The sequence below is a fragment of the Anguilla rostrata genome, chromosome 1 (genome assembly GCF_018555375.3).
Source record: "Anguilla rostrata isolate EN2019 chromosome 1, ASM1855537v3, whole genome shotgun sequence".
In the NCBI taxonomy this organism is placed as follows: Eukaryota; Metazoa; Chordata; class Actinopteri; order Anguilliformes; family Anguillidae; genus Anguilla; species Anguilla rostrata.
The window spans coordinates 83,449,453-83,474,441 of record NC_057933.1 but is presented as its reverse complement, the minus strand read 5'-3'; the positions used below and the strand labels follow the sequence as shown (position 1 = coordinate 83,474,441).

The 24,989-nt window shown below is 40.3% G+C and overlaps 1 protein-coding gene and 2 long non-coding RNA genes across 6 annotated transcripts in view; 1 reads left to right on the top strand and 2 right to left on the bottom strand.

Moving 5' to 3' along the window:
* Nucleotides 1–24,989, top strand: part of LOC135241614 (uncharacterized) — a 130,311-nt gene that overhangs the window by 97,558 nt on the left and 7,764 nt on the right. For 2 of the 3 annotated variants that reach the window (XR_010326056.1, XR_010326054.1), the window contains one exon: nucleotides 967–1,104. This is a non-coding gene — a long non-coding RNA (uncharacterized LOC135241614). Of the gene's footprint in view, nucleotides 1–966; nucleotides 2,735–24,989 lie in introns of those variants that run through there. The other variant, XR_010326055.1, reaches the window with a different exon arrangement.
* LOC135241083 (uncharacterized) overlaps nucleotides 2,426–24,989 on the bottom strand; it is a 32,588-nt gene continuing 10,024 nt past the window's right edge. Inside the window, exons 3-21 of one of the 2 annotated variants that reach the window (XM_064311218.1) lie at nucleotides 19,959–20,342; nucleotides 19,508–19,801; nucleotides 18,554–18,850; nucleotides 17,641–18,018; nucleotides 16,424–16,711; nucleotides 15,617–15,913; nucleotides 15,171–15,230; nucleotides 14,783–14,885; nucleotides 14,301–14,348; nucleotides 14,102–14,128; nucleotides 13,798–13,848; nucleotides 13,399–13,446; nucleotides 9,353–9,379; nucleotides 8,601–8,648; nucleotides 8,446–8,472; nucleotides 7,371–7,412; nucleotides 7,227–7,295; nucleotides 6,771–6,810; nucleotides 2,426–3,016 (exon numbers count right to left, since the gene is read on the bottom strand). In XM_064311218.1, coding sequence (XP_064167288.1) covers nucleotides 2,942–3,016; nucleotides 6,771–6,810; nucleotides 7,227–7,295; nucleotides 7,371–7,412; nucleotides 8,446–8,472; nucleotides 8,601–8,648; nucleotides 9,353–9,379; nucleotides 13,399–13,446; nucleotides 13,798–13,848; nucleotides 14,102–14,128; nucleotides 14,301–14,348; nucleotides 14,783–14,885; nucleotides 15,171–15,230; nucleotides 15,617–15,913; nucleotides 16,424–16,711; nucleotides 17,641–18,018; nucleotides 18,554–18,850; nucleotides 19,508–19,801; nucleotides 19,959–20,342 — 2,603 coding nt within the window. In that variant the 3' untranslated portion in view covers nucleotides 2,426–2,941. Of the gene's footprint in view, nucleotides 3,017–6,770; nucleotides 6,811–7,226; nucleotides 7,296–7,370; nucleotides 7,413–8,445; nucleotides 8,473–8,600; nucleotides 8,649–9,352; nucleotides 9,380–13,398; nucleotides 13,447–13,797; nucleotides 13,849–14,101; nucleotides 14,129–14,300; nucleotides 14,349–14,782; nucleotides 14,886–15,170; nucleotides 15,231–15,616; nucleotides 15,914–16,423; nucleotides 16,712–17,640; nucleotides 18,019–18,553; nucleotides 18,851–19,507; nucleotides 19,802–19,958; nucleotides 20,343–20,907; nucleotides 20,957–24,989 lie in introns of those variants that run through there. The other variant, XM_064311226.1, reaches the window with a different exon arrangement.
* Nucleotides 23,564–24,624, bottom strand: LOC135241583 (uncharacterized). Its single transcript, XR_010326045.1, has 2 exons — nucleotides 24,399–24,624; nucleotides 23,564–23,836 (listed from the first exon to the last, which is right to left on the bottom strand). It is a non-coding gene; the product is annotated as an uncharacterized LOC135241583 (long non-coding RNA).

Here is a 24,989-nt window from a genome sequence, read left to right as displayed (position 1 = left end):
AAAGAAAAACACTTAAATCGCCTGCCAGAAATAAAATGAATGAATGAATTAATTGCACAATATAAACACAATATTACACAAAATATGCAGTCAATTAGTGCCAGTTCATTCACAAGGTAATGGAAAGAATACTATAATATTAATTTGTATTCAATATAACACATCAAATGTAATCCAGCACAATCAAAGAGCATAATGTCAGGCTAAAATATCCAATATTTCAACTAGATTGTGCCAATAGTTGTCAAATTATGGCTTTTAATAGGTGGTAGCATACACCTAAATGCCTAAAACATAACCAACCCATAATTTAAAAATCAGCACACAGCCACATGAATACATACCTGCACTTTTATAATTCTGTTTCACTGTAATCCTTGATAGATTATTCGATTTGTGCAGCAGATGAAGACACGATCAAACAACTGGTCAGGTCTGACTGAAAATGTGCATCATGTACCACATCCTAATAACAAAAGACAACTTCCTGCCTTGTAACTGAGCTAATTTCCTAAACACTCATATGAACTGGTTGGTCTGATTGGTCATACAGTAATAACTGTTTTGATCACACATTTCTATTGTGCTAAATACAACTCAACATTTCCAGCTCATCTCTGTAGCACAGCCTTACAAGGAACCTACCACAGGCACACCATGTGAAAAAAGTGTTGCTTCTGTAAAATTACTTTTTACCATCCTGCTAATGTATTAAAAATTAAATGAAATGTATAACGCCAAAACAAACATATGGGGCAAAATTACATCTTCCAAATTATAAAGTTAAATCAATCCCTGTCTATTTATATTATACTTGTTAATCATGTCAAATATGTTGGTTGTACTGTAAATAGATTTTTAGTCATAGTAATATAATATACATACAGTAGAGCATATAAACAGTTACTGAATAATTCTAACAGCTGTGGAAGCAGGCCAGCTAAACCGCTCCCTCTCCACCAGCAGATGGCGCATTAACCACATCACCCCTCCACAGTTTGCCTCTGGCTTCCTGTTACGGTAGAGGTAGAGAGGAGTGTAGGATGGCTTCCTCACAGAGGATTGTGCAGTTGAATCTTTTCGGTGCATCGGTGAAGGTAAAAGGTAAGCCATTCCTGTATTATTGGTCTCTCATTTACAAATGAATTTCATCATTATACATATGCATTGTTACATATTCTGTTAAATGCAAAAGTACTGGGACAGTATTTTTGTTTTGGCTGTGTACTCTAACACATTGGATTTACACTGTATCAAACAGTTGATTTTGACACACCCAAAGTTTTGGCTATGCCTCTGATCAATTTATTCTGTAGCCTCATGATGGCCTAATTTACTGGCATTGACACTTTCTGGGTGTCATGTATATTAATTAATGCCATGCAGCTGGTATTCAGCAAGAATCAGCTGAGCAGCTAATTACTTTTGTTCCTCTAAAATGGGGGACTATTTATAAAAAGTGTTGCAATTCCTACACGGTTAAAGCTGTATACACCCTCAAATTAAAGCTGACAGTCTGCACTTTAACCCCATACTCAATTTTTTATTTTCAATGTGCTGGAGCAGAAAAGCCAAAAAAACAAAAATCGTGTCACCGTGCTGATATTTTTGCATTTAACTGTATATGTATCGGGCGGCAGGGTGGTGCAGTGGGTAGCACTGTCGCCTCACAACAAGAAGGTCGTGTATTCGAATCTCAGCCAGGGTACTCTGGTTTCCTCCCACAGTCCAAAGACATGCAGGTAGGCTAATTGGAGACTCTAAATTGCCCATAGGTATGAGTGAGCGAGTGAATTGGTGTGTGTGCCCTGCGATAGATTGGCGGCCTGTCCAGGGTGTGTTCCTGCCTCTCGCCCAATGCATGCTGAGATAGGCTCCAGTGACCCCCCGCAACGCTGCTCAGGATATAGATAATGGATGGACCCGGCTCAGGATAAGCGGGTATAGATAATGGATGGATGTATGTGTGTCCATGGAATCTTTTCACCAAAGGGTGAGCTTGTACTTGCCTAACCTTGTTGTTGTGGCTGGCATTTCACTGACTAACTGGCTAAAGCTAGGTGTTGATTTGAGACAAAAACCAGAATATTTTTGCTCATCACTATTTGGTCCATAGAAAAATTGGTGAGAACTATGTTTTTTTGTGCATTAATATGCACAATCTGGTAATACACAATTCGTGAACTAAACGTTGTAGATTTACAGTTTAATTTTTAATCATTTAAGCCATTGTCAGGACGGTTTCCATCCTTAGTCAATTTAAAATCACAGTAGCTTTGCAACCATTTTCCCCTGTTCCTCTTGTTCCTCTGATGTGATTCACACGGTGTATGATGTTAGGATTAGTTTGACAGTCTTCCATCCACCCATCCATCCATCATCTATCATACAAGGGCCATATATTTATCACAAAAGCTGACCCCTCTAACACCGTGAATTATTTATTGCAGCAAAGATATTCTCAGAACATAAAATAATCAATGAATTAAATATAAATGTTTCGCTCTTCATTACAGTAATATACTTGGTGACAATACATGTAGGCCTGCAAAGCAGTATATGGCAATATTAATAAACAATAGTGAAATAGGACATCAAGTAATGTACCGTTAGAAAATCAAAAGGATCCTTTCCAAGCACCCAGCACACGTACTAGAGAACAGAATTAATAGTTCTTATGATTCTTGTGATACCAAAACCTCCATCTTCATGGCCGTTCAGTAATAAACGTGCTGGCAGAAATCACAAGCCTTAACCACATCGCGCACAAGCTATATCCGATAAAAAAGTATCATATGTGAAATGTGTGCATTGAGAATTACAATCAAAATTCCTGTCGTGTGACAAAGGCCTTTTCAATGCATAGTCGTTGCTTGAACTGCCTCCGGATCACGTATGTTAAAGTAGCAGGTTTTTCTTAAGACTAGCCAACTTTGTGCCATTACATGTTCGCATAAACGTCCTCTTTAAAACTATTTTCATAATCCACCTCTTCTTCTTCTTCAAAATATGGTGTCTGGAAATAGAAAAGGAACACAGTGAAACCATTTCATTGCACACACAAATGCACAGAAGTTATACTTCCTGCAGCTCCAGAAAAGCTTGTATAGTGATGTTATGCCTCCAGAGTTGTGCATGTGTGCACTACCCCATTACTGTGCAAAAGATTACCTCTATTCATACTTTCTGTTGGAACTATTTCCTATGGACCATGCAATTAGACACTATTTCACACCAGGCACAAAGGGCCTACACAATATAAAAATAACTGTCTCCAGGGGAGGCTTAACCACATATTAATCACAAGGATGCCAATAGGGGCGACATAGCTCAGGAGGTAAGACCGATTGTCTGGCAGTCGGAGGGTTGCCGGTTCAAACCCTGCCCTGGGCATGTTGAAGTGTCCTTGAGCAAGACACCTAACTGCTATGGCGAATGAGAGGCATCAATTGTAAAGCGCTTTGGATAAAAGCGCTATATAAATGCAGTCCATTTACCATCAATCATTTTTAAACCTACTGTATGTTCTGCAGAAAAAAATTGTGATACTCAATAAAAACTTTTTGTGTCTGAAAAATTGTTAAAGTAATAATCTCGAAGATTTTCATTAAAATAAATGTCTGTTAAGTCACTATCTATCGCTGAATTAGGTAACACAATGGTGATTGAGCCTATTATTATATTAATTTATATTATTATTATTATTATTATTTATGATTAAAGAACTGGGTGTCTGTGGCGACATTCCCGGGAAAAAATCACAAGCGGCACATAGATAGTGACGTGTTTTCCATCACCCATCAGTGGTTGGTCCGCCAGAGAGGGTAGGCGGAGCTAACGCAACAGGCTTGCTCTTCAACTCACTTGTGTGTGAGCGGCATACTGTTTTTTCCGGAACCTGCTAGCGTTAAGGTGGGGGGGGTTATGGAACCCTAATAAGTTTTTGTGTAACATGAGAGGTCATATTATTTGTTTATGTAGATTTCGTATTACATTTGATGACAATGTAACGTTACTAAATTACATAGCTATTTGCACTGCTAACGCTAGCTACCGGACCATGTCAATAAAGGCAACATTAGTTTAGACAATGTTGCGCACAGTATCCATCTCTCATATCAGGGAACGTTGCGTTAGCTAGCTAGCTAACGTAATTAACACAATCTAATGTCAGCTAACAATTAGAAAAAACGCTAGCTAACGCTACCGTCTGGTACCGACCTCGCAAACCGTCTCTCGAATGCAATGCTACCTTGTTGCAGCGTTGCAATGTAGCTAAGTAAAGGCCAGTTCAGATCAATGATTCGCAACGAGACTGGATGCAACTTGAAAAATTCCAAAACGTCTGATTGTGAAAGTTCTAAAACTGCACTTGGCGATTTGACAAGGTGGGTCTTTTGAGACCCCAGGCAACGGCTTCAGACGCTCTGCAGATAACCAGTTCACATCGTTGCAATTTTCTCTGCAACATTCTAAAACCGCTTTGTCTTGTTGCGAATCATTGATCTCAACTGGCCTTAACGTTACCGTTATTTACACTGCCATCAAGTTCATCAACATATTGATCGGAATAAAGCCGGGGTATAGGTGGAGCAGAGTGGGGTCTGATTTCTGTGTAAAGATGTAAAGCCGGAGAAAACTAAATAAAAGAATACGGCAGTATGGATTAGCGTTGTTACTATTTTATTACGCTTCCTCATGTTCCTTCAGCCTTGATTCCCTTTTTGATGAAATCTCCTTTGTTTTTGTTTTATTCTTCTTATTCTGATTGCTAATTTAACTCCCAGCTCAGCTTACACGAACAGTTTAGCTAGCAAAACCAGGAACAACAAGGCAGTTGTTTCAAAAATATCACACAACAATCATTCACGATGATGATGCACGAGATACATAATTGCACGAGCCACAGCGAATCCCGCGAATTCGTCTCTGCAGTGTAAAGATGTTCATATCGAGCAAAAGGGGATGTGAATGTAATATGCTGCGAGGGAAATGTCCCCATGGGGATAAACAAGTTCTCTATGTATACGTATGTACAATATGTATTTTACATGCAGTATTTATTTACGTAGCAAATATACAATCACTTGCACATTTACTCAAATTGAGTTCAGAAACAAGTATAGACATGTTTTCTGGAGAAATATGCTTCCTGTAGTTACTGACCAGCAGTTTTCTACATGAATTTCAATGTGTTCCATGAGGCAATTCGACATATTTGACACTTTGATCTGACACAAAGTTGGCATGAGATTGTAAAATGATAAGATTACAAAACACAGGGCCATGTGACTTGAAAGAATTGAGGAAATATTGGGTAGCATTGCTTTGGAATACATCTTATTTAATTTCGGTGAAGATAGCCTATATTGTTTGTAGCACCGTAACTTGGCGTCATTTTGATATCAATACTTTTAATGGCAGGCCTGGATTTTGGCAGTCTGAATGAATGAGTTATAGACGGTGTATGCCTTGTATGTGCGAGTAACTTGTTTTTTTATGAGATACACGTTTAACGCGTCGACCGCGTTGCTGTTCGGGGTGAAGACCAGTGTAGTCGAAGCGTTAACCGTGCTTATGTCTTAACAAATACAGTTATTTTATGGAGCATCAAGTCTTCTCCTTTCCTACATTGTAACAATAGAAAACCAAGTCTTACCAGCTATAAATACCGCACAAAGGGATACAGTCAACGCCCAAAACATGTTGCTCTGCAAAGCAGCGTGTACTCAGTTTAGTGTGAGATGCACTACTGGTAGGTGCCTAGGTGGAAGGGGTTTCTCTGCTTTTCCATGGCAAGCCCTTAGCAGGAAATGGGAAGGAACTGATGCCCTTGTGACGACGAACTGAACAGTCTTACGTTGTTAATGCCCAGGAAGCAATGAAATAATCACAATAAAGTGCTTACTATCTAGTGACATCAATCAAAGGACGAGTTGTTGAATACCTTTAAATGCATCCTCACAAATCTTTTTTTTAATTTTTTTTTTATTTTTTACAGCAGGTGTTTTTTAGGTGTTGTAGCCTATGTGTGCATCGCATGACTGCTTGTTCCAACTCAGAGGCTTCAATGAGAAGCTGAGCAGAACGTGATCCCCGTTCATTGAGCTGAGTCCAGCACAAATTCGCCAATAAAGGGAACGTAACACACTGTTAAAAAGTTCCCATTAGGGGTTGAATCGTTTAGTGGCAGCTGGCGGGCGCCAGTGGCGGTTTTAGCGGAAGCTGGCGGAGTGGTATCTTTTAGTGGCACCTGGTGGACTCCAGTGGCTGCTGCAACGACAACAACGGTCGCATTTCTGGCAACCGCCATTCAAGTTTCCTTATTGGCCCGCCTGTACGCGACAGCTGTTGTACTTTCAATACAGCAACTTGTTAGCATCTAGACGGTGAAGCTTAGGAAGTAGCAGGAAACAGCCTGTACTGTGCATGCTTGCACGCAAAAGCGCTTGCTGCCCATTGAGTTCAATGTGGACATCCGAGGTGATTTAACATGTTTTTATTTTCAGTTTTATTTCTTAAGACTTTTGTTTGTTATTTTTAACCAATAAAAAATGTATTAAATTTGAACTTTTCTTTGTGGGACAAGGAATTTTCACTCTTGCATGCTTGGAATGGTCCACAGGGAAGCATTTCTAGAGCCTCTATCTCTGTAAATCGTGTATTTAAAATGGCTAGACTTAAGAGGCAACAAATAAAAAATAAATAAAAATAAGCCTGCGCATTCATTTACTGAATCTAGCCACACTGTTGTCTGGTACAGTACTTACATCATTCCTATGTTTGGCAGCATGGGCAGATTTTGGGTTTCTAGAGAGGGGGAAAACATTTCTCCAGTATTTATACTTTCAAATGATCTCTTTTCAACTCTTTACTAATGTCACTGAATTTCAAATACAGTCATAGAAAGGTGTAGCAAGCATAATTAAAATCTGTTTATAAATTATAACAAACTGTTAATGATAAAATAATAAACTGTTTACAAGTTTAACTAAACAGTAATGACGGTTGCTCACATGATCAATAAAAAAAAACCTAAATGGCAACAACTGAAAGCTTACTGATTTTATTACTCGTCGCAAAACAAATGCTTGAAAAACGTTAAATGTATAGAACTCAATGATTCATCTTTTGTGAAGCTGATTCACTGTGTCCCGTGTTTCGTTTTTTTTTTGTTTAGCATGTTATAAAACTATAAAAATATTATTTTAAACAGGGTGATTTACCTTACAGGAGATGGGCAGCGGGGTTTGGGTTTGGTTTGAACATTGCCTGCTAAGCTCTCGTTATTGGCCCTGTGAGTGAACAATGTTTGCGATAAGACTTTCACCTGTGACAGTGCTTTAACAACAGAAACATTGTATACTTACCTGTAGCCCACATTCATCTCAGGTCCGTTGCCATGTTGCTGTCTGTAAGCGCACAGATAAGACCTTTGTTTCAGTATTAAACTGGGCCACCAGAGCACTGATTCAACTTATTTCTGTCACGGTACGGGGGTTAGGACCCAGGCGCAGAGTGGGAAAAAACACGAAACTCAAAAATGTAAATACAACTAAAGACTTTAACAAAACAAACAAAAGGCCACGAGTGGCAATTCCAAAAAAAAAAAAAAAACAGGAAACACGTAAAGGAACTCAAAACAAGCAAAACTAGAAACTCAAATTCAAAAGCATAGCAGACACAGGGAACAGAAACAGTACGGGTAGAACACAGACAGGGCAGAACACAGGCAGGAAGAACACAGGCAGACGGAACACAAGGCAGGCAGAACTCAAGAACACAAGCAGGTAGATACATACAAGTCAGAAACAAACACAAGTCAGGAACAAGCACAAGTCGGAAGCAAACACAAGGAACCAGCACCCGAGTCAAGGAGACAAAGAACTTAAATAGACAGGGGTAACAAGACACAGGTGAACTCAAAGAACAATCAAACCAGAGGGAAGGGAAACGAGAGGCAGGTGGGGACGATGATTAAATAACGAGACAATAATAAAATAATTGAAAGCAATAATACAATTAACCAACAGGGGAACGAGCAGGACACAAAACAGAAGTGCCGCCATCTGGTGGCCCAACAGGGAAAAACAGACAGAAACACAGAACCATAACAATTTCGCTCTATTGCTTTCTGTAAAAGCATACCTATAACTTTAACATGTGGGAACAAAAGTGTGGAACGGTGTTTTAGGGACATTACCTGGTTGAAGCCCAAAATTTTTGAAACACTTGGCAGCATTGCTATTACAGTCTTTTTCTTCAATTTTACAATCTTAATTGCTTCAGTAAATTACCCAGATGTATAAACTGGTAACACGTGAATTTCAGTCTATTCAATTTACGCAATGATATGAATATGGATATGGTGCCAGAACGAGTACTATAAAAAGTGACATAAATAACTGGAAAGGTAAATTATTTTGATGTTTTGCCCCAGCTTACCTTGAAAACCTGCTCCAAATGGACCTCCTGTTAAAATCATGGACAAAATAAGAAAAACTTATTCATAGACTTTTTAATCTTTTGAAAAAACAAGATCCATATTTTTCTCAATGGTTATGGTGGAAATTTTCCATAAGTATTGCCCATGTGATTACCTTTTTTCTGGGCGAGGAGGTCTGTCCAGGAAGTCTTTGGGATTTCTTCTGTGTGTGCCATACAGAGAAATAGAATGTTTTTTATTCAGCTGACAGCAGTAAGTGATTTTCACACTCACATTATTTAGCTATACCTAACATTACAGAATACATTTGCTAGACCATTGTGTAATGAATTCATACAATGCAGCATCCAGGAAACATTAAATCAGCCAGAAACTGACTATAACAATTATTACAATAAATGTATTCTGTTCAGACTACTTGTGTTGATGTGTGCTTGGTATATCTAACTTAACACTTGTCTCGAGAGTTCAAAGACTTTTTACAAATTCAGAATTGTTTTTCTCAGACATAGAATTACTGAGACATTGGATTTCTAAGTTCCAATCTGGTGCACGTGTTAAATGATCAGTACATTATAATAAATATATGATAAGCATATGATCAACAGAAACTTGATAAACAGACCATGAAGAAAATATAGCAGTGTAGCACAGTGGGTAAGGAACTGGGCTTGTAACCGAAAGGTCATAGGTTCGATTCCTGGGTAGGACACTGCCGTTGTACCCTTGAGCAAGGTACTTAACCTGCACCTCCACCATACATTGCTTCAGTATGCATCCAGCTGTATAAATGGATACAATGTAAAAATGCTAAGTAATGCTAAAGTGTCTGGATAAGAGCGTCTGCTAAATGCCTGTAATGTAATGTAATATAAAAAAATCACTGCAGTAATCCAAATTATTTACCTGGAAAACCGCCTCCAGAATGATGCCCTATTTGCAAAAACACAAAAAACAAAACATATTGTACAATTAGTGACATGTACTGCTGTGAAAATGAAGGAAGGATTAACACTGCTGAGTCCACCTGGACGGTGGATGACTGGTATTAGGATGGCAGGTATGCCATCCCGCCAAGTTACGCCTTGGCGGGGGCATGCCCCATACCAATACAGCACCGAGAGTTTGGCACTTTTCAGGGTTCCCCACAGAAATAACCACAACAGCCACAGACACTCAGCCCTTAAAAACATTAAATTCTGTACATTTTGACCCCATTTCAACAGACAGATTTCATAAACAACTTCACATGTCCACACAATAAAGCCCCAAACTAAGGGGATTTTGCGTTTTCTCCTCCTCCTCCTCCTCCTCCTCCTTCTTCTTCTTCTTATTTTTCCTGCCGCCTATCCCACTAACAACATGTCTCCCCATTGGACATTTTACTGACATCAGTCAAATCCTCACCCTCATGACCCAATCAAAAACTCGCATACACAGGCAAAATACCCATACCTTCTTACTCTGAAACATTTCCAGTTTAAACAGCTAATCTGCCTGTGGCCTAGTGGGTAAGGTTACAGTCTGGGGAACATGGGGTCTCGGGTTCAAGCCCAGCTAGGAACACGTTTCTTTAACCTGCTTTTATCCTCACTAATAATTGTCTACTACTTATCAATTATTGCTTTTGCACCATATCTACCCGCCGTTCACCGAACGTATACACTGCATTATGACGTACCGTCTGCACGTTCAGTTATTAACCGGCTACAATATTGCAGAGCCATATGGATTCAACAGGAGCTCTTCTGGCCTGTGTTCTTCTTTAAAACCACGTACAGGTTTGCCAATGATATTTCACGCATTGCATAGCTATGTCATGGTGCTGCACTAACAAAGTCACAGACTGGTAAACCTCCAGTTGAAGGATTGAATCCCGCCTCGCCCTCAGGCAGATAATTCCCTCTTTTACACTAACGTTTTCTTACGCTTTTATATTTGCTTTACCAAAACTCACTCACGGCCACCCATATGCATTTCATGACAGCAAATGTATTCCTTTTATTAAAAAGTTACACCAGTTCACCACTGTGCCATTTCTACTAACTATATTTCTTCACTTGGCTACTGTACGAAACCTTCTTATCAGCAAACGCCACGTTTCTACATTCATGTTACCTCGCCCTGTTCTCTATCTAGCCACATACAAACAATAACTACGTATGTACGTTCTGCAACTCCCCATTAAAACATTACATTTTAAATCATGACTCACTCATAAGTATAGCCGCGTTTCCACCAAAATTACCCTGAACTTTTAGTCCCAGGAACTACTTTACCAGGAACTAAAAGGTTCCTTCAGCCCATGGTTGTCTGCGTTTCCACCACGGTCTAAAGTCCCGCGAAGATTAGGCAAATTAGCCCACTGACGTATGAAAAAGCGACGTTGTTGTCGGTCCATCTGTCATATGATTTCTTCTGTAACCCCATACTACCACCGAAGTAGCCTACATTATTTTCAAATAACCGGGACAGCCCAGAGGGGTTTATTCCACTTATATACAACGGGTTACCAACAATGACTATATATGGTTACTTTTGTATTTATTGATTTTCATATATCCTCTCAAACACATTCATTATGTTTTTATGCGAACATTCGCTTTCATGTCTTGACATCCAAAGCGACAGAATGCATTCACATTTATATGTATAACTGGCAACAACAGCAGAAACACGTTGTAAACAATTTTCTGTTCGATTACTTTCTCGTCGTCAATTCCATATAGGCTAATCGCAAAATGACAAGAATAGAACGAAAACTCGTACTTGCGTGAAAATTTAAATTAGTAGTGGTACAGCCACCGTTTGCTTTCCTTCGAAGTTACTGCTAGCCGAGCAGCGAAGTGTGCCCTCCAGATGCGAACCATGCACCATAAATTAGTCCATAGTCTTCCTGGTCTTTTCGTGGAATTGAAAAATGGCAGTAAAATTGAGTAAAATTATGGCAGTCTGAAAAAGCTAAAGGGACGATTACTAGAATTAACCTGTTATTTTACCCTGACTAAAAGTGCGGAAGGTGGTTTCCAGTTTGCTTGTACTGTATCACCAATGTTAATTACGCAGAACTACCGCATACCTCACATAACTGTATCAAACGATTGAGTCAATTACAACAGGCTAACAAAAATCCGGAAGAAAATATTCAGCAACCGAATTAATCCGTTTGAATGTTTTGGTAGCCTACGTAATATGCTGTCCCAGCACGAATGCTTAGCATTTTATAAAAACGAATACTAAAGCAAGAAAAGAACAGAAGAGCACACGTTATAATTCCAAGACGTTGGCAGGCTATAACCAAAACTAGGCTACTGCGCCGCATAACATACAAGTTTGATTTGAAGTTATTATGAAAATAAATTGGTTTGCGGCTGCATATTTTCAAACATGGCGGGTAATGGCGGAAAATAAATACAAAAAAATGCTGCGAGTACTCGACCAATCAGAAATGTTCAGCGCTGCAAGCTCCACCCAAAAGGTTCCTGTACTTTCGGAAAGTACTACCCCCGAGCAGGAACCTTTTGGGGGGTATAATAAAGCTCCAGGAACTAAATTTAGACCCTAGTTCCTGCAGTGGAAATGCACTGAGTTCCTCAAAAGGTTCCTAGTTCCGGGGTAAAGTTCCTGCGGTGGAAACGCGGCTTATAACTACTAGTACTGAACATGAGAAAAGTACCTCAGTGCAACAGATTTCACACGTTACTTAACCCTCCACTTCAACGGTTAATATTTTATAGCGGCTGTTATATATACCATTCGATAAGGAAACTAAGCTCGCTCATGGTCACTTTATTTACTCCGCACTATAGTCTGTGATCATGTCAACCTTCACCTACATGCCCATTCTGCTAAAAACATATTGTTTCAATTACGCAATTTCATAATTTCATCCTAATTTCTCTCACACTGTTGTTATTTTCTCATATGCAAAGCCTGCTGGGACATATGCGTCTGCTCCTATTCTCCACTATCAAGTTTTCGGGTTCTAGTTTAGCAAAACAGCGAAGAGGATTCCCACCTGCAGATAAGCCTATCAAAATGCCTTATAAACCTTACAAACACAAAGTGCATGTCCACGAAATAACAGACAACGGAGCAGGACAGCAGGATACACAAGTTGCGACCTAGGCAGCTCTAATTCTACGGGCTTGCTGATTCTTATCTCAATCAAGGCTCCGTGAGTACATACACTGGCCATATTACACCTGCGTTTCTGTTGCGTTTACACTTACGCCACCGCACCCTTTGTCACAGCCACTGTTTTACATATATAGCAAACCGAAACTGCTAAACAGTACACGCTCATCAGACTGTACAAATTCACACAAGGATAGCCATAATCCACAACCGTTTCTTACAGGGTCACTTCGCATTTCTCACTCTCATAATAAAACGCTTTGCAAAAAGAAATGATATCTCATAAAAAACATGTTTTCAACGTACAAAAATGCCAAGTTACTCAAAAGTATTGATATCAAAATGACGCCAAGTTACGGTACTACAAGCAATATAGGCTACCTTGCCTCACCGAAATTACATAAGATGTATTTCAAAGCAATGCTACCCAATATTCCCTCAGTTTGTTCAAGTCAGATTAGGCAAATGTGATTTCAGTGCTAGTTTGTACTTGACAGGATTGTTTGTTTGTTTGCTGAACAGGTTACCCTACAGGGTTGGAGTCCTGATTTGGGGTCACTTCTGGCACTACAATCTTTACTTCACTCTAGTGTGTTTCTTTTGCACCTCTGCACCTTGAACTGATGCACTTGTTGTACGTCGCTCTGGATAAGAGCGTCTGCTAAATGCTTGTAATGTAATGTAATGTAATGAACAAGGTGCAACAAGTGCACTTTAATTCATCCATTACATGTTACACACACACACACTCCTTTTTCCTAGTGAGGCTACAATGCTGCTTAGAGGAGCATCAAAGTGTTACTGGGTTTCAGTACCTTTCCTCTGGACGAGGTGGTCTACGTGGACAGTCCCTGGGAAGTTCCCTGTGGGCGTGTGATAGATTACCATGTAAATATTGAAATAAAGCACAGAATCGCACTTGTTCCTACAATACTTTCAATTTTACAGGGTCACAGTGAGCAGCCCGGACTCCTGGGGCATTATTCTTTTTCACTGAGGTTAATTAAAACGCCATTATATTTGAATTGTTTGTTCAGTATCACCTGACATTTTTAATTCAACGCTGTCAGAAATGTGTTTAGGGATCTGTTTCACAGATGGAAGACGCTGACACACAGCGCCACCAAAGCCGACACACAGCTCTTAGGGTTTTGATTTTTCTCTTTTCTGATCACCGAAGTGCTTCTACTGACCATCGATGCAACATCACTCACCTGTGGCCAGTGTTGCCCACATTCCAACTAGTGCTGTTACCTTCATGCCTTCTGTGAACAGACAGACATCGCGTTTGATTTATCACAGTTCAAGGTCTAATGACCTCTCCAATCAGTGAACTCTAGTTAACTGAATAAAATGTAGCACGCATTCACGACCAGATATCATTACTATTTTTACGCAGCATATAAGGTAAGCAAATAAGGGACTTATTGCCACAGAGAAATTTGTTGTGGATGTTGGAATATAGATATGTACACGAGGTATTAGGTTTTGCTGAAATTATATGTACAATCTGCTTACCTGGAAAATCTTTTCCAAAAAGACCTCCTGATTGATAGACAAGAAAAGAAAGAACCAGCCAGTTTTCAAACTTGGAAACCTTTATACAAGCTTCATTCTTCACATGATACAGTTCATTTGGCACAGTGAAATACCACTTTTTCCAGATTTTTTTAAATTTAAGATTATATGGCAAAATATAGTTTCTTGGGGTACTCACTGATTGTCAGGTTGTGGTGGCCTCAGTGAGTGTTGATCAGTACTTTTCCTGTGGGTTTTAGAGTGACACATTTTGGTAAACTAGCTACTGGTAGTAGTAAGCATAGAATAATAAGTATAAGTATAGTTTCTGCTGTAGATTGAAATGTAGAATATATTGCCATGGAAAGCTTTATTTAGTCCTGGGCTGCCCAACCCTGTTCCTGGAGATCTACCATCTTGGAGGTTTTCATTTCAGCCCTGAATTGGCACACCTGATTCTACTAATTAGCAGCTCAGAGAGATCTCTACCTGCTGTATGAGGTGTACTGTGTTAGGCTTTGAGTGAAAACCTACAGGATGGTAGATCTCCAGGAAACAGAGTTGGCCAGCCCTGATTTTGTCTGTTTTTCTGGTTTTATAGTCCTGCTGTGTAACGTAGTTGAGGAAGATATATGGCTTAATAGATAGCACCCTTCTGGATTTGGCCAAATTGATGCTCACCTGGAACACCTTTTCCTGCACGTCAAGACTCCCACACACAGAGCCAGGGCAAGCAGGGCAGCAGCTGTGGCAGGCAGCAGGATGGGGAGGAGGCTCTGCTTTCCTACAGAGAAATACAGAACGGCAGTGCCAGTAACTATCAGGGGTGGAAAATCCAGGTTCAGAAAGTAAAGAAAGTTTTTTCAATTCTGTAAACATCCGATTTAGTGAAGAAATTGAACACATCGTAAATAAACTGTCTGGCCCATGAAATACCATAATCTTAGCTTCTGTTTTTTGTTTTTTCAAGAAAGGCAGACAGCATTTAAAACAAACCCCTTTATTAAAGCCTAGTGCCATTGTTTTGCTTTTTGCTTCTAGTTCAAGATGCAACTTAAAATATACACACTGCTTGTGTCATTAGTGTCCAGACCAGCAGGGGGCGATTCAGGCGCTGGGGGTTCATGCTCTGAAAAGTAAAAGGAGGCAAAATCAGGCTTGATCCACCTTAAAATTGATCATATTTAACTATCCAAGAGCACAAAGATATGAGCGGTGTTAGTCCGAATGTGTTTGTTATTCCATTCAGATCTAGCTGGCGATTTTCAAGACAAATTATATTATACTGGTGCCATACTGCTCTACCTCAGGAGATAGTAGGGTTGTATACTATGAGGTGATAAAGTCCACTGTGCATTTTAAATATATACTTTCCATCTTTTAAAATCAAAATCAAGCTCTTTCTTGCCAGTTTCTCCAAACATACACCTCTAAGGAAACATAATATAAAGCATTTTGTTATGTAATTGCGTGCCTTATGTTGTTTTATTTAATAATTTTATGCCATATACGTACTTCTCACGTGTAAATCGATTGAGGTCATTGGCCTTTTCCCATCAGGAAACTCAGCTGTGCAGGTCAGAGTTTTACCGTGGTCGTCCATAGATGCAATGAACATTATACTGGATACAGTTTTCCACTTAGTGGCAGCCATATTTGTAGTTTTGCTGGAGGCTGGCATGTCCTTGTAGCTCCACACAATAGCCGGCTGTTGTTTAGAGCAGGTGTAAAAGACAGAACATGTGACGTTCTTCACCACACCTTCAAGGAACTCCACTGGGCCGGGATCAGTAATGATCTCCCCAACTGAACCTAAAGCAGAGATGCAGTTTAGCTACAATCCATATTTGTTAACACGTTAGTAAAATATAGTCGTCAGTTTATGTTTGTATACCGTTGTTGTTTTTCATTTACGATTGTTTCCTTTCCTTGTGAAGGCTGGACTTCAGTGTGCAATTATAGCTACAAAAGTGGACTGCAAAAATTAAACCAAGGATCAATCTTTCCCAAACACAATACCACTGGTAATTTCAAATTAAGCCTGGGTGTCTTTTTTTTTTTGCAAACTGTGTGGCCCGTTCAGCTATCATCAAACCTGTCTACTGAGTTTGAAACAGGGTGACATTTGCATTTGCTGTAATTAAAATTTGTGATATAATTAATTTACATTTTAATTGCTGAAATGCAGGCACCCATAAGAAGAATTCCCCTACAGATTATGTCCTAACTCAACATGCAGTTGATGAACTGGGCTGATTAACCAGCGATGCCTGCAGCGCACCATCGATGTCAGTTTGACACTACCCTGCTGTAGCGCCTTACATTCGGCCTGGATGGTGATGTCCGCCTGGGCCTCCTGGCCTTCTGGATGCTGGACACGACAAGACACAGTCTGTTGATCTTCAACGAGGACCCACGTCTGCACCAACGTGATTTTCCACTTGACGTCTTGCGCTTGAGTTTCACGAGGCCGGCTCGTCTCGGGCAAACCAATCAGGCTCAGTTTAGGGGGCGTGGCCGGACACATGTGGTACGCACTGCACTGCACGCTGATTTGCTCTCCCACCTTGGGTATGCCAATAATCTGCATTTCTGGTTTATCCACTCTGTCTGCAGAAAATGCAGAAGAATGAAATCGGTGAAAAAGTTCTTATTTTTTTTAAATGGCCACCATCAGTGGAGGCAACGTATTTAACTGCAAATGGAAACTAAGCAAGTCACGTCCATCATTTCCAAGCAAACTGGTACATTTTCAGTCAAATGAAAACGGTAACCATATTACAGTAGAGAAATAATAGAGTTCAATTCTCTCACCTCGTACACGGATTTTCACCGCTTTGTCATAAAATCTAAAATAGCGATATGTGACATAGCCTAGGGTTTTCGTCATACTTGTTCCTGGTTATGGTTATACACTTTGTTGTACGTCGCTCTGGATAAGAGCGTCTGCCAAATGCCTGTAATGTAATGTAGTCTCCAGGCCGGCACGCTCGTCCCCTCCTAGTCCGTGGATGTCTGACCCCCTCTGTGGCTGCAGATTTTTAAACATGGCGGTTGAAATAAAACACTGCAAGTAGTCGACCAATCAATAATTTTCAGCGCTTGCGCCCCACCCCAAAGGTTCCGGTACTTTTGGAAAGTACTACCCCCCGAGCAGGAACTTTTTTGGGGGTAAAATAAAGCCCCCGGAACTAAATTTAGACCCTAGTTCCTGCGGTCGAAACGCACTGAGTTCCTCAAAATGTTCCTAGTTCCGGGGTAAAGTTCCTGCGGTGGAAACGCGGCTAAAGACAGCCTACCTGATTTTTGACTCAGCACGGTTATGCGAGCCCGTTTTTATGTCTTTATAGTTTGTTCTGGTACAACATGTTGTACATTGTGAGCTTCACCGACCATAAAACATTGTGAGTCTACGTTATCTGAAAGCAGGGTGCCATGGTCCCCTGGTTCCTGCACCTATGACTCAGCCAAATTAAAATTTTGTTGAAAATTTTTCCCTAATTTATCACACAAAATAGGAAATGAAGGTTTCCTCTCACCAGTCACGTAAATCTCCACGGTCTTGTCCTGATAGTTCTGTCTGTGGTAGGAGGAGATGGGCTTGGGGTCCACCCAGGTGTAAAGCCTCTGTCTATGATGGTTCATCTCGACGGGGTTAATTTTCAGGCTGCAGCTCCGGTCACTCGGAGATCCGTACAGAGAGGTTTTCCCTCTGAAGTCACTGATGACATCACCAGGGCGCGCTGGGCTGTACACCACCGGGTACTCCCCGGGCGTGTACTTGTACCACATGACACTAATGTCAGAGGGCAGGGTGGAGGAGTACTCAAAATGGCAGGGGATGACCAGGCACGAGCCCTGCAGGCCTGTCACCTGGCTGGGCATAGAGAAGCGCCACCCCAGGGAAAACATGGCCCCTGAAAAACACCCGCAGGAAGATGAGATTTCATCTGCACACGAGCGCAGTTACTGCAGACGCTATGGAGTAACCAGATGGTGAGCTCTGTGTTCTTAAAATTAAAATTCCTCAGTTGTCTACATCAGTGCAACATAGCATTGAGAAACCCCCCATTGCCAACCAGAATGCATTAGTGCTGCGGCACGCACAGATTTCCTGGAATCGCAGGGTCATGACAACGAAAAGGATAGTCTTCTGATTGGTTCACACATCAGAGGTTTTTAGTACATCGTAAGATTCATGAACTCTATCTCTCGTTTAAGTTGAATTACAGTATGTTTGCTGTTATTAGCAAAATCACAAAGTATTGCAAGCAGCTACAAGCTTTTAGCTGTGACAGTTGCTTATCACATAAAGCTTTATCAGTAAACACATAAAACTGCCTTTCCAAAGATATCTTTGTCCTTATACCTTGTCTGGCATGCCATGCAAAACTGTAAACCATATTTCATTCTTAATGAAAAAGGGACCTCTCTCATTTTGGGAAAACTCACTTTTCACCTTCAGAGTGATGTAGCCCTCTTGGATTTGCCCATTGGTGAACCTTGCGGTGCATTTCAGGGCTTGGTTGTGGTCGCTGGCCCCTGCCTTGAATGTCAAAGTGGACCGGCTTTCCCAGCTCCCACTGCCTCGTTTCTGAAACTCGCTGGAGACCTTCATGCCTCCATAATTCCAAGACAGATCTGGACGCTGCTCTTGGCAGGCGTAGGACACGGAACAGACCACGTCCTTCTCCACGCCTTCCAGGAACTCCTCCGAACTGGGATTTATAGTGACCTTTGTCACTGAACCTGAGGCAGAAGGTTAGTACACATTGGTCCCTTGCTTAGCATCTGCATGTGACCTTGCAACGGTCGTTTATTCTCAGGCATCGCCTTAGCATGACATTTTCTGACGGTAGTTACATCAAACACAACGGTGGTGTTTATTTTCACGATTTCCAGTCATTTCACTCCCATGTGTGAAGGCCCAGTCCTAGTCACCTGACACGATCAGTGTAGTGACGTCTGATTTCCCTCACTCAAGGGAGAGTGCAAACAAGTTCTCACGCTCCTCAACACGCGAGGCTTCCTGCTTCCTGCTTCCTGTTCCATCACGGTTCACAAGCTGAGCTCGCATAGACATGAATCTTAAGGCTGCACTCTCCATCTAGAGCTTTAAATGCTAACTGTATAAAACTGACCAGTATTGTAGCTGATGGAAATAATTTTGAAATTTAGCCATGGCCGTGTAATTGCAAATATATCCCAAATAAATGCGCGATTGTCCTACGGTAGCGGTAACTCAAGGCTGGAGAATTAGGGCGTGTCCAACTCTACAATTGTGCAGTTGTAGGAGTGAAAATTAAAATCAGAAAATAAGCTTATAGCCAAAAGCAATTTTCAGGATCTTTTTTAGTGGGTGAAACACTAGAACTAATTTACCTCTATCTATATGTAATTACTCACATTGTCCCTGAAGGCTGACGGTTTTGGATGCGCTCCGGCCGGAGGGATGTCTGACTTCACAAGTGATGGTTTGGTGGGCGTTGTCTAATATCCAGGTCATCTCCATGGTGATTTCCCACTTGCCTTCATGCACTTCTTTGTGATTGACTTTGGGTGTCCCAGTATGTCCCGCTACGGTCAGGCGCAATGTTGGGGGACGCGGTCGGCACGTGTGGTAGGCGCTGCACTGGACGGTCATTTGTTCTCCCACCGTACGTGAGCCGGAAAAATATAATTTTGGTTCGTCTGCGTTGTCTTAAAAAAAAAAACATGAAATACAAACATATAATTGCGCTTAGCACTTCCAAGGAAGTCACATCCATCATTTCCAAGCAAACTGGTACATTTTCTGTCAAATTAAAACCTTCACCATAGCACAGTAGAGAAATAATAAAGAGTTCAATTCTCTCACCTCGTACGTGGATTTTCACCGCTTTGTCATAAAATCTAAAATAGCGATATGTGACGTAGTCTGGGTCCACCCAGGGGTAAACCATCTCCTCATGGTGAGGCCAGTCCAGGGAGTCGATCTTCAGGCTGCAGTCTCCCTTGTCAGGTGATCCGTATAAAGAGGTTTTTCCCCTGAACTTTTCGATGACTTCATTTGGGTTTTTTGGATCGCACACCAGAGGGTATCCTTTGTTGACATATTGGTACCAGACCACTCTGCCCTTGTCGTTGGGTGGGTAATCGCTATAAGAAAATCTGCAGGGGATGACCAGGCAGGATCCTACCATGCCCTCCATCTCTCTGGGCACGGTGACACTCCATGCCCAGGAAACGCCGAATATGGCACCTTAGAAAACAGAAATTTGATTGGTTTGATTAGGAGTGAAACAAAAGCCTTTTTTTTTTTTCTTGATGTCCTATTGTCCTATTTATTGTGGTAGACCATAGCTAATGTGTTCTGTCTTGGATATATATATATATACACACACACACACACACACACAGTACAGTCCAAAGTACTGGGTCACTTGTAGTTAAAAAATAAAAATAATAAAAATTCAGTTAATATAATACATAATATATGTATTTGTTAAAGTTACAATCTCGAAGATTTCAGTTTCGTTCTCTTTGGTGGTACCAAATTAAAAAATTTAAAAAAAATTTAAAAAAAGAAATTTAGCGATTTATATGTTGTTATTTGACTATACTGTAGCATTTATGACATTATGGATGAAGAATAAACTGTCAGACTTAAAATATATTTTCTGAAAGATCGCCACAACAGGTTTGATCTCCCTACCAAACAACAAACTTTAGTCAATTTAGTTGTTTCCCAAATGTGTTTTGTGCGCTATCGGGGTATCCAAAAGAAAACTATCGATGTTAATTTATAAAAAGACAAAAAAACATACCTAATTCAGTCAGATCACCTCGTTCTACTTCGGTTTGAACCAGAGACTGTAAAAAATAGTCAAGCTTTCTAACGATGTATAACATGTCTAATTTTGCTTTTGGAATAGCGTTTTTTAGGTCAGCGTAACCGAAATTTTTCTTATCATCGCATTCACTTATGCATTCACTCACGAAACGAGGTCAACTATTATTCGTAATTTCTTGGGAAATACTATTATTATTGAGGACTTCTGGGCATAGCTAAGCCGCATGTTTGCCGATAGACCTAGCTGACATCGTTTTCTGGAGCAAAACAGAAGCGGATTGAACTGTATTGTTGATTTACAGTCTCTGTCTCCATCTACTGAACACAGATAAGATTTCATCATTGCTATGTAAGTAGGCTATTATTGTTCAAAATACTTCGGTTATATACGTTATTTTTGAAATTGAGTGCGTTTAAATACATTACTGGTATTAATGTGAATATTTCACACTGTAATGTTAGCGTTAGTTAGTAGTGTAATAGTTTTTGTGAAGCATGCAACAGTCATGACGTGAGCGCTGGAACATTGCATAGCATACATAAAGTTTGTTTACGCTAAACCGGAAGTTCTGCACATATTCCGCGCAAGGCATCATGGGACTTTGGAATATTGTGGATACGTGCATCATAAGGTACAATAATAGTGCGACAAAGCATTATGTTTTCCACATATAAAGTTTCTGTTTGAATTTGAGCAGGCTCCTCTTTGTTGTGATGATGAGTCTGTTTTAATGGATAAATCCCCTGTAGCCTCATTGATATTTTTTCTGTCAACGGAGGCTTCACCCCAACAAACTGATGAGGTATATAGATTTAATAGAGTACAACAGAAAGCGAAAATCCTCCTCTTCTGACGAACCTCCTGTGTATTGTTTTATTTAAAGGGATATGATTTAGGCCATATTTGAATTTGCACATGGCTATTTTATATTTTGTTTATTTCTATTGTACAAGCATTTACAATTTTATATTTTGGACATTTGGATTTTTACGTTCATCTTGCTCTGCTTATTTCAACATTAAATCAGATTATATGAAGTAACTCAGTACTTGAGTAGTCTTTTCACAAGATACTTTCTTACTCTTACTGAAGTAATTATTTGGATGACTACTTTTACTTCTACTGGAGTCATTATTATTTTAAAGTAACAATACTTTTACTTGAGTACAGTTTTTGGCTACTCTACCCACCTCTGCTTCTATAACAACCATTTTTTATTCAGTAAATAATAAGTGTAATAGTTGGCGTGGCCCAGGTGCCAACTGACTGACGTCACACAGGCGACACTGGTTGGATCTATGGGAAGTGAGGTCCAAAAACACACCTGCAATTACCGCTTCTCGCCATTGGTACCGCCAAAGAGAACGAAACGGAAATCTTCGAGATTGTAACTTTAAGAGAACATGTATTGCTAATATGCCACCGAGATGAAAAATATCAAAATACGTACATTTTAATTAAATAACATTTGGACACGTGCAATTGCATCATTCATTTATTTACAATAATTGCACGATTAAAGACCATTTATTTATATCCATGTTTTAATTTGAATTCTATAAATTGAATGATTCTTCCGTTTTAAGTCAGTCGCATAAGCTTCACAATGAAGACAGATTAATTAAATGCCCAATAATATATTAAAACGATTATGATTAAGGTGAAGATCATGGAGTATTGCGGCGATCTTTGATAATGAAGATTAAAACTGGGCATAAAAAACGGCAGTAGCCCAATTGCATTTATCGTGCGGTTTGCCGTCATAATTCCGGTTCTGCAAAGTAAACGAGACTGCAACAGGAAGTGGTTTGTCCAAGCAGTTTATATGCCATTCAAGCTAATTTAGGAAATGAAACTAGTTTGTGAGGTCTGTGGAGAAATTTACAGTATGTGCATTGCAAAATGGTTGCATGAGGGTTCATAATATTGGTCCATCTGAAATACTATATCACATAACAAGGCCAATCATTACACATAGACCTCCAATCTACATTTGTGCTCTCATGTGAATGGAAACCATGAGGGGACTCAGACATTAGCATTCCCCATCCAATCAGAGATTAACCTGACCAGTGGTGAATTGCCATAGTGTCTAGAACGCAGACACATTGGCTGAAGGACCTTTAGTTCCGTAAGGTTTGGGACTGAAAGTCGGAATTTGTGAAACGCGGCTTTAGTGTCTTTGTCTCCAGTGATGAGTTTACCTCAACTTTCTCATTTTTTTCACTTTCTGACTCAGTTTTTGTGAAATGTGTCTATGTAAAAAGCACTTTAGATATAAAACACACAATATATAAAGTTAAGCTAAGTTCTTAGAACTTCTGCACTCACTTCATGATAATTATCCCACAGGTGAACCTGTTACCTGAATTGGGAACTTCACTGCATGTATAAACAGGCAAAGTTAATTACAAGGGAACATTACAGGTATCCATCTATCATAGTCATTCCAAGTTCAGTTGTAGAACAGGAGTTTGGGCACCCACCACCAGCAGTAGCGTTACAAGACTGACTAGAGGTGGACTCAAACTGGAGTGGAATCGGCAGCGTCTTCACGAATTCTGGCTTACGCTAATGTTAAACCTTTCCCTTGTGGTTCACGGCTGAAGCTGAATAAAGAGGTCATAGATTGAATAAGTGATTATATTTATTAATGCTTTTTGAGACAACATACGAACATTGCACACAGGAAAAGAACGTTGCTGCCAGTTCGGGCATCTGCCAACTGAACTCCAAAATTCGAATTGCGCCGTGTGCGATGCGTGAAACTGTCAAAAGCCTCAACAGCGGGGGCAGGAAAATGACACGGTGACCGTGACAACAGCAAACACCAGCTTCAGCGTGAGGAGGGCATAGAACGGAAGAGGAAGAAGACCGTCTTCAGCAGCATCGCTGTCTGGCTCTACAACGAAAAGACGAGAGAAATCTCACCGGAGAGAGAGAGATACATTTTAAATGTACTTTTCAGGGGTTTCGTCATTTCAAGAGACATTTCAACAGATTTAATTTCTGGCAGAGCTGTAAAATAATATGGATGAACGATTCAAAAGGATATGACGACATTATTTGTTATGCAAAGGCGAATTGTGGAAAAATGAATCACTTTGCTAGAGGAATTGATTGTATAGGAATAGATCCCCCATAGCAGAGGTCTGTCTCAACTGAATTCGCAGCAGTAAATTAAACGCTTAAATGATATATAGATGTGCATGTTTCATATCACAGTTATATACAAAATGTGCATCTCTTACTCTTTAAAGCAATGTGAGGGAATTACAAAGTTGTTTTGATTGCATTAATTAATCTCAAGATGCCTTACAAGGATACCATAACACAGGAGGGTGAACTCCAACTGGAATGGAACTTCCATTGGACTGCTTTGTAAAGTAGCAGTGCAATCCGATGGAAAACTGCAGTGAAAAATGACAAATAAAAGAAGCAAGTAAATCAGCGTTCAGCTCTACCTGGCGGAGCTGTGGCACTGGCGGTTGGGATTTTCCTAGCGATGCACACTTGATCACAGACGTGAATCTTTGTTCCGTTACCATGGTGCTGCTTGCTTTGCCCATTCACCTTACACATCAGAGTGCAGAAGTAGGTATCGGTGTCATTTTTTGTCAGCTCTTTAATGGTGATGGTGGTGTTTGTTGTGCTGGCGTCCTTTTTCTTAACGACTCTTCCTTTCAGCTGACTTAATATAATACATAATATATGTATTTATTAAATAACAAACCAATGGTTTGCGGAAATGGAAGAGTGGGAGGGAGGTGGATGGGTAGGTTTGACTGAAATCGTATCTAACTTAAAGTTACAATCTCGAAGATTTCAGTTTCGTTCTCTTTAGCGGTACCAATAGCGAGAAGCGGTAATTGCAGGTGTGTTTTTGGACCTCACTTCCTAGAGATCCAGCCACCCTACAAACACACTACGTAATGACAACGTTACACTTTGGTCGTAATTTGGTAAGTCGCAACATTACCAACAGGTGACGTTGTGACAACATTGCTCTATGGTCGCAAAATAACCAGTCCTCATGGAGACTGTTCAGCAACGTT